A 14,187-nucleotide genomic window follows, 5' to 3' on the forward strand; every position below is an offset into this window, starting at 1 on the left:
TTTTTTAATATTTTTACATGGCTTTAAAAGTTGTTTTTTTTTTAGGAGTAGAAAATCATTATTAAGTTATTCATCCTCCTTCATTTTTCTATTGAAAGTTATTTTCTGACCATAATACTCCTACAATAAGATATCGAATCTTCAAGTAGATATGCTGTCATATGCGAATTTAGGACTTTTTACCCATTAAAGTATGCTATAGTCTGTAGATCTACCATTCGCATGCCTTGTAACTTAAAAATTATATTTCTTATCCACAGGACATTGCCAAATAATTATATATCTTTCAAAAAGTTAACCTAGGACTGCTCCCCTTTTTCAACCAAGATTACCAGCCATTGCACACTCGCTGACTAGAAAACTAAAACTAAATCCAGGAGCATGTCAAAAAAAAAAAATATTCTCTAACTTGAACAAGTTTTCTTTATGCAACATAAGGGCGTCAAACCAATGATTCCGTTTAGAGTTTTATCCTAACTTTAATGCATATTTGTTGACCTTACGTAAAAATGGTAAATTTTGTATAAATAAAATTTAGTTTACAAGAAAGAAGAGAGAGAATATGTAGTCGAAAAGTTGATGCAGAGCCGAAAAAGTAAATTATAATATGTATCTTAATAGCTTATCTTCTTGCGCAATTTCAGCGAAAGTTGCTGCTGCTGTTCGCGATTGCCGGCGGCACGGCTCGAGGTTGTCATCGTTGATTGTTGATGTTGTTGCTGCCAATGGGATGTGGGCGGAGCAGTTGTGGGTGTGGGGATACCCGAATTCGATGCTGATGTAGAAGCAGATGAGCCCGAATGATCACCAAATATGCGACGTGACAGCTTAAAGCTGCCGCCGCCGCCGCTGATAGTGGAGCTACTGCTGATATTGCACTTGTTGCTGCCATTTGCCATGTGACTAATGTGATTATTATTATTATTATTGTTAATGTTGCTTAAAGATGTATTGGAGTTGATGGTGGTGGTGTTAGTGGTTGTTGCTGCCGCCGCTGCTGCTGCTGCTGCTGCTGCCGCTGCCGTCGTCTTGCGCTGTAGCTTTGTATTGTACTCATCGCATTTGTCCTTCTCCAAGCGTGTGGAGCTTAAAGAACGTTTATTGCGTTTGTATTGGCCAACAAAGCTATGCTCAATGATGGCTTGTAAATCAGTACTGCCGCTGCGTGTGTTGCAACTGCTAAGACGGCCTGGGTCTAAGGAAGAGGCAGAAGAAGAAGGAGGTGGTGGGAGTTGAGGAGAGTTACTTAAATTGCAATTGTTGTTGTCGTTGTGTTGGTTATGATTGTGGTTGTTTTGGGGTATTTTGGACTTCGTTGTTGTCGTTGTTGTTGCTGCTGTTATTGTTGTCGCTGTTGTTGTTGTTGTCATGCCAGCAGTCATTGGCAAAGGATTAGAGTTGAGATCAAGCGTAGCCGATGATGAACGTGTGCTTATATTATAACAACTAATCCCACCGGCTGCGGTGGGTGAACAAGCCGCTGTACCAAAAGCAGAACCCACCATAGTAGGTATAGCTGAAACATCACGATAATAGCGTGCCGTAACAGAAACAGCTGTCGTTTCACCTCCACCACCGCCACCCACAGTGGCAGGAGCGGCGGCAGCAACAGCAGTTCCGCTCGGACGCTGATATCGTATACGTGAGCGACCCCGAAGTGTCATATGATGATGAGATGTACGGGCCGCAATGCCACGCGTGGGTGGTATAGTGGCTGAACTGCCGGCACCACCACTCACCGCCGTATTAGCACCACCAGCGACCACAGGAATTTTGCTTTCATTTATTGTGGCATAGGCCTGGCCGCTGGTCCCTAATGTGGGCTTGACAATGGACGACTCTTGATCATGATGATGATGATGATGTTGCTGCTGCTGTTCCACCTTACGTAGATGCTTCAATTCCATTCTAATTCCGCACCCAAGAAGCAGCACAAGAGAGTTAAAAACGAGACAAGTTTTGTAAGAGAGAGCGAGATAGAGAGAGACAAGAAAGAGTGGTTTTTGTGCGAGAGTCTCAAGAAGAACGGAATGTTGGGGAAAACGTGGGAGCAAATCAAACTCAAAAATACACGCACACACACACACACAAGCATACACAATAAATTTATAACAAAATATTTATAAAAACTGTTAAAGGGGGAAAATATTATTATGTGTAATAACATATTTCGTTTTAATTTTTCCGCTAGATTTTTCAGATCGTCAAAGCTACTAGGCCGCGGGATGGGCGTGGCTGGGATGGATCTGGGTTTGGTAACTCTTCCAATAAAATTTAGGCATTTACATACATACATATGTACATATATTTTCCCCCTTTAACCAAAGTCGAAATTCACAACAATAACTAATTAGATAATAAGGAAAACAAACTAAACATAAAAAATATAAACAGGCCACAAACCCAAAAAACGAAAAATAAAAATTGTTTACGAGCTTTTTTTTTTTGTGGTTGGTCGAAAAATTTTTAATTTTTTGTTTTTGCTTAACAATTTTATTATTTTGCAACAAATAAAAAGTAGGTATAGAAAAAAAAAAGAATCATTTTTAATTTTGGCATGCATAAAAAGAAAAACAGATTTTCTTTCATTCTAAAAGTAAGTACATAATGCAAAATTTAAACAAAACAGAAGAAAAAAATCATAATTACTATTAATTAGTTGCTAAAACATTTGATTAGTTGGAGTTAGTAATGTATCCGTTAATTTGTTTCTTTTTCTTTGTTGTGCATAACGGTTAAATATTAAAGCTGGTCAACTTTCGATAGATTCGATTGCAATCTCATTTCTTTTTTAGTATAAACTTGACAAAACTAAACACAAAAATGAAATACTTAAAAACTATACAATTGGAATGTTTAAGATTTTTAATATCACACAGGCCGTGTCAAAGAGATCGCATGAAAGGATAATCTCCGGCAAGGATCATCCGATCGTGCTTAACCTCAAAGGCCAGTGATTTTATTTTGTTTTTTAATATCGATTAGACTTTATGAAAATTTATTGCAGCTAGGGAGAAAAAGGAAGTCAAGAAACAACAGGTGGTCGTTTGAAAACTACTAAGCAGCAGAGCCAAACACGAAATCAACTCAAAAACGATAACGAAAAACAATTACAAAATAAAAATGTGTGTTGTTTTGGTAGTTGTTGTTGTTGTCTATAGGATGGAGGGATTCTGTTTCTGTGTGTGGAAAGGAAAAGGGGGCAAAACTCTGACTTACCTTTTGCTATAAATGGCCAGACTGCGGGTGCGACTGCTGGCCGAAGAGGCCAACAGGTTGTTACTAGTGTTACTATTATTATTATTCGTATTGTTGTTGTTATAGTTATGCAAGGAATTGCTTAGATTATTATTATTGTTGTTGTTGTTGTTGTTAAGATTATTTGCCAATGTCGCAGCTGATGATGTAGTGCCACTAGTGCCTGCTGTAGTTCCACTAGTTAGACAACTACTACCCGAAGTTTTAAGCGTAGCCATCACACTATTTTGGTTGCGGAAGGGCTGAGAACGTGCACGGGTATGACGAAGATTAGCATCCTGATCACTGTTAAAGGTAATCAAAAACAAAAGAAGAATATACATAGTTGTTAATACTTTGCTAGTGTAAACCTCTTTGTGCCCTACTTCTAAAGCCCTAAACTCTTCTTAGAAAGAGGTTTCTAAGTGACCGTATTAACTAACTGACTGTACTCACTTATTGCCATTCACATTAACCGAACGCGAATGATGCCTTCTTAGGGCCTTGATCTGATTGAGTTTATCGCCTTGGGTTTGTGCCTGCTGCTGCTGTTTCTTTTCCAATGCCGTTTGGGTCATTCGCACCGATGATGCAATTGTATGACGTGCTGCCTCAAAGACACTGGCACTTGGTTTCCTTTGTTTCTTCTCCGAGCAACTACTGCCAGATGGCTCTTGCATGATAGTACCCACGCCAGAATGTGCTGTTGTCGTGCTTGGTAGATGATTGTTAATATTGCTACGACTATTTGTCGGATTCACAAGACGCCGCAACGAAGTGGCTATAACTGTCGACGATTTATTCGCTCCCGATGGTGATTTACGCCGACGCGTTGATATGCTATACGCAGAGGCCAAAGGCTGTTCTGTGGTTGTTGTTGTTGCCGCACTTGCCGTATCCGTATCATTGTCACTAACATTACAATTGGGATCGTCGAAGAACTCTTGGGCCAATTGCTGTTGCTCGGCCAGATATTCCTCGGTGCAGGCAACACTGGCAGCATCTATGGTATCGGGATCATTCAAGTGCATTGTATCCACACGCTGTGAAATGCCCTTAACGCGTGTCATTAATAGATCCACATGTTCGGAAGAATCTGCTGCTGCCGCTGCCTCAGCCATTTTGGCTTTCAATTTTAAACTATTTATGCCATATTTATGCTTAAGAATGGGAATTGATGAGCGTCGTCGCATACGTTCCCCTTCGGACCATAGCCAACTTTGCTTACTGCAAAAAAGAATAGATGGAATAAATAAATTTGCCACTCTTGATTTCATATATGTACACTTACTCCTCCATCCATTGTTGCTGATGACCAATCACTGAACCCGGCCTGCATAATCTTAGCCAGGCAATAGCCTCCAATGCACTAAAGCCATAATGCTTCATCATGTAGGCTCCGATTAAGCTACCTGTGCGACCCAATCCAGCCTTACAATGCACTGCTATGGCACCCTTCGTGGTCTCACATATCGATAAGAATTTCTTCAGTATGGCATCACTCGGTGTACTTCCGTCGATAAAGAACAGATCCTTGTGATCGAAACCAGCGTTCTCAAAGGATGAGGCATGATAGACCTTGGCATTCAAACGTATCACTGTCGTCACATTATTATCCCGAAAATAGGTGAAATAACGTTCAGGCGCATGGCATGGATAACCATTTGGCAATGTCTTGCTTTTCTGATGTGGCCCACAGAATGCAATGAACTTCTGTGGCACAATCCAATTGAAATCACCATTTTCCACACGCTCAAAGTACTCATACTCTTCAGCATCAAAATCATCGAAATTGAAGAATCCAGCCTGGAGGGCCTTGTGTATGGCATTGAGGCAATCCAATAATGAGATTTTGAAATTACTTGGCCCATAGCTGGCATCACAGAAACGGGTATACGCCGGTATATCACCAGATACCAAAGGTCTATATGCCTCTTCTGGTGTTTTATTCAGGTAAATTATCTGAAAATATCAAAGAAAGGTATTTAAAAGGTATAATAACAATAATCGAAAAGACTTTAGAAATATATCTCTCATCTCTTTCACTCCTTAACTTCTTTCGTAAGCTATTTCTTCCCTTTTTTAGCTAAGTATGCCACTTGACTTTATACATATGTCCTGCATTACAAGCAATTCAATAAGCAATCGGAATAATGTTAATGTTTCCTTTTTTGTTGTTATTTGGTAATATGTATTCTTTTCTTTACTTGGGCCATGTGAATGAATTCCGAACTCCAAAAATGATAAAAATGCAAAAAAAGAGGCCAACACTTACTGCATACGAACCAATCAGATATGCCGCATTAAGACGCTTTGCTGGATTCATAGAGGTATAATGTACAATTTTCTTGTTCGCGTGACATTTGGCCGTCAATTTGGTGTTCAACTTCATGCAATAGCGATATAGCATACATATATTGAGCGGGCCAAAATCATTATAAAAATTCTCATAGATAAATTCATCGTCAATGTTAAAATAGTGGGTGTTGGTTGTATTCTTTGGCTTGATATTCTTCTTGAATGCCACAAAGTAAAGGTCTGTGAAAGGCAAAATAGAAAAACCAGAAAAATTATCAATTGACACGCGCCTCTCAACTTGTGAAAAGTTCATGGAAGTTCACCCACCTTCTTGCATCTCAGATGCGCAGACCAAAAGATCTGAGTTATCGTCGTCCAACATCATGGCACACTCTGATGGCTTTTGGCAACCTGTAAGAGATCAATATAAAAAAGAAAAAATAATAAAGAACAACTTTCAATAGATGTAAAACCCACACACACACACACAAAGAGAGAGATGCATGCTTCCGCTTATACTTATATCTATAATAAATTAAATGTATATTGTATAGTTATTGGTTTCTCGCCCACCATTCTGACCGAACCAACCTGTCTTTGCCTTAATTGGTAGGGCCAAAGTAAATTATGTTTTCCGCATAGACCGTTCGTTTGTCATTCTATTCGTCGTCAAACGCTGCCGCTTAAGTCTGCCTCTCATTGTTTGCCACTTTCGATCCGACTTTGTGCACAAGCATCTGGAGGTCTGTACCCTAACCCCAGACCCTAAACCTAAACCCTTCCTTCTTAAGAAGCACACACACACACACACACACACATAGAACACTCAAACGAAAGTCGTTTGCCTTATTTGCTCTACTTTCCGTCTACTCCATATCTAGGTGATGTGATGGCTTTATTGATATGCATATAACCAACAGTCAGCCAGTCAGTCATTCAGCCAGGCCGACAGTCATGCCGTCACTTAGTCAGCCAGCTTTTCGTTGGCATCCACGTCCTAATAAACAACAGCCAAATGAAAATGGCAAGTCATAACGAAAAGAAAATGCCCTATATTTTCCGTTCTATGGGTAAGGGGTCCTCTAATTAAGTGTACTAAAGGATATTAAAGTTCCAATTCTACATGCCTACATAATGTGGTCTTGAATTTAGTTTACATATTAAATCAACAAATATTTTCTCTCTATATTTTTATCTTATTTAATTTTATTTCCTTTTAAACTTTTCAAATTTGCAAGAAAAATTCAAAACATTATCCATTTCTATTTATACAGCTAAAAATAGAGCAAAATATAATTTTAGTTTGCATTAGAGAGAAACTCATGAAAATTTCAAAAATGTAATTATATTTTTAGGCCTTTTTATCTTAAACCAATCTCACATTGCAAAACAATTTTTGTAGTTGCCATGAAGAAATGTTTCAAAATAACAAACAATCGTTAGAATGTTTCGTTTTTTTTTTTTTTACTATCAGAATTCCTTAAGGAATTTACTAAATGCATTTAATGATGCGAGAGGTTTTTTAATGGAGTAGCCAATATAGACGCCTCTCAGTGCCTGAGATTTGAATTTTGACACTTTTTTTTTATTTTCGATAATTTATCTTACAATTAAACATTTTGGCTCGAATTAATGAATAACAAATGACCCAGCTCCTAGTTTAAATATTAAGAGCAAAATAAAAGTCATTTTTTTATTGTTTAATATTAGGCTGAAAATTTTAATTCTTTTTTATGTATTCTTTCATCTAATTTTGAGATATTTTTAAAATAATGAAAACTATGATATATTGTGGGGGAGTACCTCATGGGTAAAAAAATGGATGTACAGGATCAAGCAGTTTAATATGTCTAACTGTAGCTATAAGAGCTAGGATATTTGGTTCTGATTTAGAAAACTAAAACCAAGCATCCTTTTTGCAATACGCGGTGAACCCTAGGGTTTAGATTGATCGGATAAGTCATTTTCTTCAAAATTCTTCGCCAGAACTCATTCATTCGAGTTTTCCAATTCTCCTGTCATCTATGACGTTAAATTATTTGTTAAATGTAATTAAATCCCAAAATCATAAGTAGAAATCTTTATAAGTAAATATTTCATGTATTATAAATGTTACTCAGACTCAGAAATGACAAATTATAGAAAAATATATTTATCTTTTGTATTTGTTTTCAAATATTGAAATTAAAGTTTATTTTCTGGGTCAACTATGTATGTACTGTGTGTCGGCAAATGTCATAAAGTGTTAAACATATGAACAAATATGTATAAATGTATACATGTAAATCTTAAATCTTATAAGTACGTGACTTTTACTAGGCGCCCTATTAACATGATTGTATTTCTGTTATAAATTGTTACCAAAAAGAAAAAGAAAACTCTTTAAGACATTCTGTAATAAACACAGTAACGCATTTACGCCTTGTATGTAGTAGAGTAGCAACTACATACATACATTCGAACATATGTAAATTTTCGATTTTATGCAAATGTGTAACCTTTTCCATATAGCTAAACAGCAAATAGCGTGCCCTAGGAGAATTTTTTGGACTAGACTAGGGACCCATCACAACAACAATAGGAACAACAAGGAGAAAAGGGGCGTACCGGGGGCCTTCTGTAGTATAGTTTCCATTTTCCGTCCGGTTTAAAAGTTTAAAAGTCAAGATGGGGTTTTAGGTTCATTTTTATGGCACATTTGCATGTCGGCTGAAAAGAAGACGGCTGAGTTTTTGAAATTCAGCGGGACGACTTGGTTTTGTGTGCTAGAGTTAAAACTAAAGATAGATGGTAATCTAAGTCGGGGGAGTGAGAAGAGCCTTAACGGTGGCGTTCGACTGTGATTTGCATGACATTGGTGCGAGACCGCCACGAAAAAAAGAACTTAAGAAGCCCAAAACACACACCTGAAAATGGTGTGGAAAAATACAAAAACGGAAACGAAAATAACTGGCTGTGAATATATAGGCCAAGCTAACTAAACAAATGTGTCTTAACTACGGGGTGTATCATGTTACCTTGTGCTAAGTACCTAATAAGACACATTTCGTATGAATTATTTATAGACATATGACCTATATTAACAATGTCTTAGGTAGCTAATGGCATGTCTTCAGGTGAATAATTACGAGGGCGCCCAAACACACCACCAAAAGCAAAGGTAAAAAGTTGAAATAGTAAGGGTATATCAACACGTTAGAATTATTAATTGGAATCCTTGTTGAAAACAAAAACTCAATTGATTCAATAAGCTCTTTTAGTTTATAGAAATTTTAAAACTGGAAAACCTTAAAAACATTTTGTATGCCAAATTGTTTTTAACTTTAATTTTAAGACGGGACGTTTAACGGTGAAAAGAATGATGAATGATAATGAATATCATTAATACATATTAGTCCAATAGGACCACTTGGATATTATTTGTATGGATGATTAATCCTTAATTGCAGGTGTTATCTAACACAACTCTAGTCTTACATTAGTCCTAAAAGGACACTCGAGTTGCATGAATATCTTGATAAAATGTTGAATATTTTGCATTTTATCTAATAAAAATGAAAAAAACAATTGGTAAATGAAATTTTCAGCCTTTTTACGACTCAAATTTTTATGCATAATAGGCACTTACCCAAATGTTATTAAAAAAATAAACATATTAAGACTTTTGAAATTGAGTATTGAAACATATAAAGAAACTCTTCAACTGAGTAATTTAATCCCAGAAATGCCAAAGACTACACAACTACAACTACAGCTATAACTAATCTATAGCTCTTTAGTCGATGACCCGTTTTTCGCGATCGATGATAAGTTACTAAATATAGCCACCTACCAGATGACGCCACCTTATCAGTGAAAACTGTTTACATAGATAAAAATGGATTTTCTCTTGCCTTTCACTTTTCTTTAGAGTTGTTTGAGCATTGTCCAAATGACGACCGATGACAACCACTTCTCTTCTGTTCCACGTGACGAAAAACATATCATCCAAAAATGGGAGATATAAAAATACATACACACACATTGTACAAAGTCTTATCTCTTTTCCTTTGGTAAACAAAAAAAAAAAAAGGGAGGGAAATTGTCAACCACAAAGACAAAAACCAGACAGAGAATGGAATTGATGCCTCTAAAAACTAACTAACTGGGTCTAAGTGACTGGCGAGGGTGGGAGAGAGGAGAATTGAGGCATGGGGATGGGCAGTTTTAAAACAATAACCATTTGAAAGCTGATGGTAGCAAACAAACAAGTTTTTTTTATAAATATGGCATTGTCAAATGACGTCATCAAGCAAACAAATAGTCAGGGAGATGGCCAATGGCTAAATAAAACCGTAAAACTGTATCGCAATTTCCGATACCCTTAAGAACATGTGTGGTTCAAACGATTAAAATCCTAGCGAGATAAACTTTGGTATTTGGTTTTATTACTTAAAAATAACCTTAAAATTATTTTGACCGAAAAATGTATTAAATGTGGAGAGTTTGCTCTTTATCGTGATTGCATTTCAACTCACAGAATAATAACCAAAAATATCGCAATTAAAATATTTGTACAGATATCAAACATAAGATACGATTGAAGTTGATAAAAAGGAGGAAACAAAAATTTGCACTTTAGGAGACGAAAATTACACTCAGTATCTCACTAAACCCTATTTTTAACCATGTAACAAACTGTTGATCGAATTTGACTTCAAGTTAATGTACTCTTCTTTTTGTAGAGTATGAAAACAAAAACAGTTGGCGCGCCGTTTTCAAAAGTTACTTGATTTGAAATGGACGTCGCTGCCGCTGCCGCTGCTGACCGCCACATACCACAACAGAAAATTACAACAGCAACAAAGTCATCGGCAGCGGCGGCAGCAGCAGCATTCACCTGCAACCCCACTTCTCCCCCACAGACACACACACACACACACACACATACACTCCGCCACCGCGCATGCTTGGACTCTCTCTTGAAAGCTGCTCTCGCTCACTAGTATCACTGACAGTGTATGTGTGAGAGAGTGAGCGAGCGAGTGAGTGAGTGTTGTATTAATAAAAGCAACCAACGCATTTTTATAAAAAAAAAAAAAATCCAACACAAAACCGAAACGCGAAATGCTCAAAAGAAGACGTAGAATTTCATGTTGAACTGCGTAATCAATTATTTTTTGTGGTTCTTCACTTCTCTGAACTATTTTTGTAGTGGCAACACTGGTTGTTGGTAATATGGTGGGGGAGGGGGAGTAGCAGCGCTGTTACAGTTACACAGTTCCGCTTTTCTTTCACGTTTTTCCCTATGCCTTTGCCTGGTACGTGGCGCGTACTCACCTAAATTACTTTTTATCTGCTATATGATTAGATCTTTGGCCAGGACCAGGACTATCGAAATTAAACGTCAGCGGCAGCAGCAGCAACAGCAACACCCACACCACACTCCGCATAACACTACAAATTTGGTTTAATTAATTTGTTTGTGTGTGCCGTGTTTCTGTGTGTGTTTTTTTTTTTTTTTTTTTTTTTTTTGTTTTTTGTATTTTTTTGTAGTTTTTTTTTTTTTATTTTGAATTTTTTATCTGGGTCCCTAGTTTCGTTTACACAGAGAATTTTGTACAGATTTATCTGGTTTACACATTAAGTTAACAACATTTTCAGTGTGAGCTTTAGCCATTCAATTTTTATTTTATTTTGCACTTTGATTCTATTTTCCGTTGCTTTTTAAATTGCTCGTAACGGAAAGAGTTGTGCGGCTATGGGATACGTTTCTGTCACCGATTTCCGTTTCCAAAGATTAAGAGAGAGACTTCTCGGAGTGAGCTCCAAAACTGAACTAAAAATGCTGGCCAGAGCCAGACCAGACCACGACGACACTCGATTTTAACCGCGGCGAAAGCGAATTGCTATTGGAACAGTGGGCACTCCCTATGTGGTTCGATTCTGAAAACACGAAACACGTTCAAACACCAAACGAGCTACTCGCAAAACCATTGAAATTATTATTAATAGATAAGGCAAATACAATGATATTATTTACTTACACTACAACTTCGGGATGTAGGAATTGAAACTCCTCGGTTTTAACATATGGCGGATTCGATATAATTAAATCATATTTTTTATTCTTAAGTTCCCCAGGCATATGTATACTTGTCCTCCTCCATGGTGTGGTTATGTACCTTGATACGTTCTTGTAGCCCAAGCAATTTTGCATTTTCCCAGGCCAGAGCAGCAGCCGCTTTGCTTCTTTCAATGGCAGTGGCGTCCACAAAGGTTAACCTATGTATGTAGTATAGACAACGACATTACTTGCTTATCATTTTTATAATTTTCTATAACTAATCTGACAAACTTCAGGGCGGGGTATAAACACAGTCTTCAATGTGATATCCATGAAATCCCATTCCCCAATAATGTGCTGTAGTGGCATGCGGGCACATCGGGCTTCCAAGGACCTCTTAAAGTCCGACAACTGAGATGAATTAAACTTGACATCAGGGACAGTATTCTAGAAGCAATAGATGAAAAACAATTAGAATGCATTTTGTTCCTGCCATTGTTGAGTTTGGAAAATTATGAATTTCTTCTTCAAGACATGCGACAATATGCATTTCAAATTAAAATCGGTGTCTTCAACGCCAGCATCTTCTAATTTCTCTCTCCAACCTTTCAAAGCTTTTGTCACCGGTAAATTTCCGCTGGCGCCAGGTGGTATAATTTGTTTTAAGGTCCAAATTAAACATAACTTTAGATTTTTATTAATTATCATTATATTTGATGAAATCGGTATGTATAGGATTTAACTTGCTTTTAACCAATTATAATTTTATGGTATCCAAAACAGCCAAACAGACGCCAAATTGAATTTATTTCTGGTCCAGAGAAGGAGGAGGCGTCATCAAAGTTCCCGCCTTGACGTTTTTTGCCGGAAAAGGGAAGTATTTTGGATTACAACAATACAATTTGTGGTACCTGCCATAAAATCACGAACCAGTAATAGCCTCCGAGATGTCCCAGTCACAGTTGATGGTCTTCACTGGTACTTCCAAAAGATTCGTTCAAAATATTCAGTGGACTCGTCCATTGTTATCTAAAATCAAAATATCCCAATAAATTTGACAATTTTCCAAAGTTTTCTTTTCAGTTTTTTCGGCCATTTTTTTAGACCAACATATGAAAGATGCGCGCTTTATGACAGGTGACACGGCCGTTATGACATTTTAAATGAATTTTGGTTGAAAAATTAAATTAAAAAATGAAACATAAAAAAAAACAATTTGCATTAGTAAAATAATGAAATAGAAAAATTTATATGGAATTAATGCACCTTTTTGAGATCTTTCCGTCAGTTGGGACTTATTTTAATTTTTTTCTTTTTTATTTGGATAAATTTACACATTTCAAAAATCTTTAAATACCATAGTTAGTAAAGTCTTTTAATTGAATTTAATGAATAAGTTCAAAATAATTTTTGATGATAAAAAACCATGCAACAAACTTCGAATTATGAATTGTGGACAAAATGAATGCCTATTCCATTAAAATTGTTAAATGAAAATAATAGATGTATTAGCAATAAGTGTGTAAAACAGATATCAATGAAAGCTACTCTCAATTTTGAGATTTATAAAGTCAGATCTTTTGAAAAATAAGTTTAGAAAATAAAGAACAAAATAAGTAACTTTTACAACTACCTAGAACTTGCATAGAACTGTAGAATTTCAAAATCTGGAACATTTTTTGCGAGAAATGATATTAATTGTTTACAAAACGTCCAAAATTTTCATAAAATGAAATCTTTTTAAAGTCGAAAAGGTTTTTAACTGGAATCTTCTTTGACTATATGAAACACTTTAACAAAATGCAAAAAAATGCATGAACAATTAATTTTATAACGAATTGTTAAAAAATATATAAAAAGTATATAAAATACTAATTTGAACTTTATTAATCTTTAAAATAGTTATCCTATATAACCTTCAAGTTCGTGGCAGATCTTTTAACAATTTAGTTTAATTAATGTCATTTGTGAGTTGAATGATTGTCCCAAAAAAGTATTCATATCATACATACATATATAAATAAATATTAACAAATTTCAAGATGATGCGTTTTTATGCGTTTATAAGTATATATAAGTAAAAAATGACTATGTTTGACAGCCACTGCAAGGTATGTTTGACAGCCACTGCAAGGGGGGTCGCAACTCGATCCAACATGCAACGAGAGCGCAGTTTATACAAAAGAGAGTAAAAAATGAGAGAAATAGTCGGAATCGAGCAACGGAGTCAGACTCCGACCACGCTGTCGAGCAAAGGAGTCAGACCCACCACGCTGTCGAGCAAAGGAGTCAGACTCCGACCATGCAGTCGAACATTACAAACCAGTGCTGCCATTTTAGCTATTTTCAAGTCAAATCTGACTTTTTTTATTAATGATTGCGGGGAAAAATTTGAAAACAGCGGGTAGCGGGAATTCTAGCTTTACAAATTTTACAAAGCATTACAAACACACGCACACACAAAACACTCGTTGGTTTTTTCTCTCGTTCTGGACTACGCACAGTGGTTCATGTGAGCTCCAAAATTGAACTAAAGAAAATAAAAACCGCATTTGGGGTCTGGCTAGTTTCCAGCTAGTTTAATAAAAATTAAACTGCGGTGTTTA

General features: G+C 36.5%; 1 protein-coding gene and 1 pseudogene across 3 annotated transcripts; both read right to left on the bottom strand.

Moving 5' to 3' along the window:
* Positions 1 to 454: 454 nt before the first annotated feature.
* On the bottom strand, positions 455 to 11,338 carry Cdc14 (cell division cycle protein 14). 3 transcript variants are annotated; one of them, XM_068294335.1, is made up of 7 exons: positions 10,855 to 11,338; positions 5,863 to 5,946; positions 5,513 to 5,775; positions 4,529 to 5,199; positions 3,694 to 4,464; positions 3,220 to 3,543; positions 455 to 1,908 (listed from the first exon to the last, which is right to left on the bottom strand). In XM_068294335.1, the coding sequence occupies exons 2-7, from the start codon at positions 5,918 to 5,920 to the stop codon at positions 615 to 617; spliced, it is 3,381 nt and encodes a 1,126-aa protein (XP_068150436.1). In that variant the 5' UTR covers positions 5,921 to 5,946; positions 10,855 to 11,338; the 3' UTR covers positions 455 to 614. The 3 variants fall into 3 exon arrangements, with proteins under 3 accessions (XP_068150436.1, XP_068150437.1, XP_068150438.1); XM_068294336.1 differs by having other exon boundaries at positions 1,045 to 1,195; XM_068294337.1 differs by lacking the exon at positions 455 to 1,908 and having other exon boundaries at positions 3,336 to 3,500.
* Positions 9,301 to 12,289, bottom strand: LOC137580789 (MTRF1L release factor glutamine methyltransferase-like; annotated as a pseudogene).
* Between the last annotated feature and the right edge of the window lie 1,898 nt (positions 12,290 to 14,187).

The sequence above is a fragment of the Drosophila tropicalis genome, unplaced genomic scaffold, assembly GCF_018151085.1.
Source record: "Drosophila tropicalis isolate 14030-0801.00 unplaced genomic scaffold, ASM1815108v1 contig_845, whole genome shotgun sequence".
NCBI lineage: Eukaryota > Metazoa > Arthropoda > Insecta > Diptera > Drosophilidae > Drosophila > Drosophila tropicalis.

Coding starts and splice junctions, on each gene's coding strand:
- Cdc14 (XM_068294335.1), bottom strand. CDS start 5,920: ATGATGTTGGACGACGATAACTCAGATCTTTTGGTCTGCGCATCTGAG. Junction 5,776..5,862: donor CGCATCTGAGATGCAAGAAG/GTGGGTGAACTT, acceptor TGCCTTTCACAG/ACCTTTACTTTGTGGCATTC. Junction 5,200..5,512: donor ATCTGATTGGTTCGTATGCA/GTAAGTGTTGGC, acceptor TGATATTTTCAG/ATAATTTACCTGAATAAAAC.